We start from the raw sequence: 2,293 nt of genomic DNA on the forward strand, positions 1-2,293 counted from the left end.
TATGTACATTTTTATACAGCATGATTTTCATTTAGCCAAAAGCTAAAAGTAGCATATGCTAACTAAAATAAACAAAAGAGCTGCTGAAAGTCAAAAGTATTAAAAAGCCACCTTAAACTACCAAATACAAAAAAGCTTAAATGAAATAAAAACAAACATTTGACCCAAAATAAGTTAGCAGCTAGCTAAAAGCCAAAGATTAAAAAAATTTTGAAGCTAAAAGGCAAAAAAAGGCACAAGAATGGCTTAAAAGCTAAATGTAACAAAATGGTAGCTAAAAATGGAAAGTATTAAAAAGCTAGCTAAAACTAGCCAATGCTCAAATGTTAAAAAGGCGGGAAAAAAAACAAGCTAAACACAAAAGAACTTAGCGGCTAGTTAAAAACAAAAGAAAAATAGTAGCTTTTATAAAGTACCTAAAATAGMAAAACAGTAGCTAAAAGCCAAAAGAAATAAATGGGTAGCTAAAAGTCAAAATGCTAACTAAAATTAGCAACAGTTAGCTTGAAGCAAAAAAAATCAAACAAAAAAGAAAAGTGTCAGTTTTGTAAAACGGTTCTGCTGCACCGACCCGCCGGGTCTAAACAGAAATGGTGTTGTCTCTGGRTCACATCAGCAGCAGCAGCAGCCGAAGGACCACCTGTATCCGGTTCTGGGTCTGAGATCTTCGGGAAAGGCCTCCAGGACCTCCGTGACCTGTGACCTGGAGAGACCCTTCCATCGCAGCAGGTCCGGGATCAGATCCAGGTCTTTGCTGCAGACAGAGACCGAGCCACGGCGCCACATTAAAACACTGAAACAAAAAGAGCTAAAGTTCGGCGTGTTGACAGCTGAAGTACCTGCTCCTGCCGCAGTCCTTCTGAGAACCGGCGAGGATGAGCTTCAGCGTGTCGATGTCTTTGTTCTTCAGAACCTCTGGAACGCTGAGCAGCATCACTTTACCCAGCTGAACACCCGGAGCCTGAAAACAAACCCGGGTCAGAACCTTCAGATGGGTCAGAACCATGAAACCGAAGGTGGACAGGAACGTTAGAACCCACCAGGTCTAAGATGGTTCCCTGGAGCTCCTCGGTGTCCGAGCTGACCTTCGGACCAACAGCYGAACTCCAGAGCTTCAGCTTCCACCGGCTGGTCCTGATCAGACGTTTCAGGTAGACGTGAGCGATGACCTCATAGGCCTGAGCCATCACTTCCTGCGAGGCAGAACCACGGAGGATCAGGATCTCCTGAGCCACATTTAGACCCTAAAACCTGCAGAGATGATTTTTATCCTCACCTTCTGCTCGTCTCTAAAATACGACGTTTTGGGGAAACGAGTCTTTAAATCTGTGAGCAGCTGCATCTGGTGTCTGGGTTTTTTAAAGTAACCTCGAAGGTCTCTCTACAAGACAGGAAGTGGTTTGTTAAAACAATTTCAGAATAAAAGTTTGTTGAAGTTGTAAACATTCATATATATCACTGGATTGGGCGTCATGTGACCTGGGCGTGCTTTGCAAGGAGAATTTTTATGCATTGAGCTAATGCTAACGCTAACCATTGAAATCAATGAGCAGAACGTAGCGCGGTGCAAACAAACGCTTTATAAATGTACAAATGGTACAAATACTTTGCAATAAATTACATAGATTGTTACATGTTTACAAGAGCAAAAAGGGTTTTGTTTCACAGGTAAATATTACGCATATTTAACCAAATTTAAGTATTTTAATCATAAAACCTGTACGCTGACATTAAACAGCTTTGATGTTCATGTTTAACCTTATTTAAAATCGATTTTATCTGTTGTCAAATATGTTATTTACTGATAATAAACATGTAAAATATGGACTTCATAGGATTGTTGACTAGTTAGACTGCATAATAATTCAGAAATTATGACGTAGACTCACTAATGACAGAGGAATGGATGATTGAACATCATAAACATAAATAGTCACATTGTCAGACAGGCCTGTTTATTCAGATTTTATATTGTCTACATTTGTGTTTTTTAACATTTCCAGAGAAAAAGGGAGAACAAAATGTGTGCCAGCTGTCATTATTATGAAGCTGAAGAATAATACTTTGTGATAAAAATACATTTATTAAATAATTCTGTGTGAGCTGAAATAATTTGTATTTTTTTGTTTGTTTTTACTGATGTTAAAATTATTGTAGTTTACAGCAAAAACTTTTGTAAATTTAAGCTGACATAAACTATCAAACTGTATAAATACATATGTTGTGTTGTGTACATTTGCTATTCTATAGTTGTTTTATTAAAGAAACATTTGTAAACACACACACACACACA

General features: G+C 38.0%; 1 protein-coding gene across 1 annotated transcript in view; it reads right to left on the reverse strand.

Moving 5' to 3' along the window:
• Positions 1-2,293, reverse strand: part of si:dkey-196h17.9 (uncharacterized) — a gene marked incomplete in the record, with an annotated part of 8,931 nt that continues 6,638 nt past the window's right edge. Inside the window, 4 exon segments of the mRNA XM_014022082.1 lie at positions 1-754; positions 840-961; positions 1,041-1,193; positions 1,277-1,381. Of these exon segments, the coding sequence (XP_013877536.1) occupies positions 613-754; positions 840-961; positions 1,041-1,193; positions 1,277-1,381 (522 nt within the window).

The sequence above is a fragment of the Austrofundulus limnaeus genome, unplaced genomic scaffold (assembly GCF_001266775.1).
Source record: "Austrofundulus limnaeus strain Quisiro unplaced genomic scaffold, Austrofundulus_limnaeus-1.0 Scaffold318, whole genome shotgun sequence".
In the NCBI taxonomy this organism is placed as follows: Eukaryota; Metazoa; Chordata; class Actinopteri; order Cyprinodontiformes; family Rivulidae; genus Austrofundulus; species Austrofundulus limnaeus.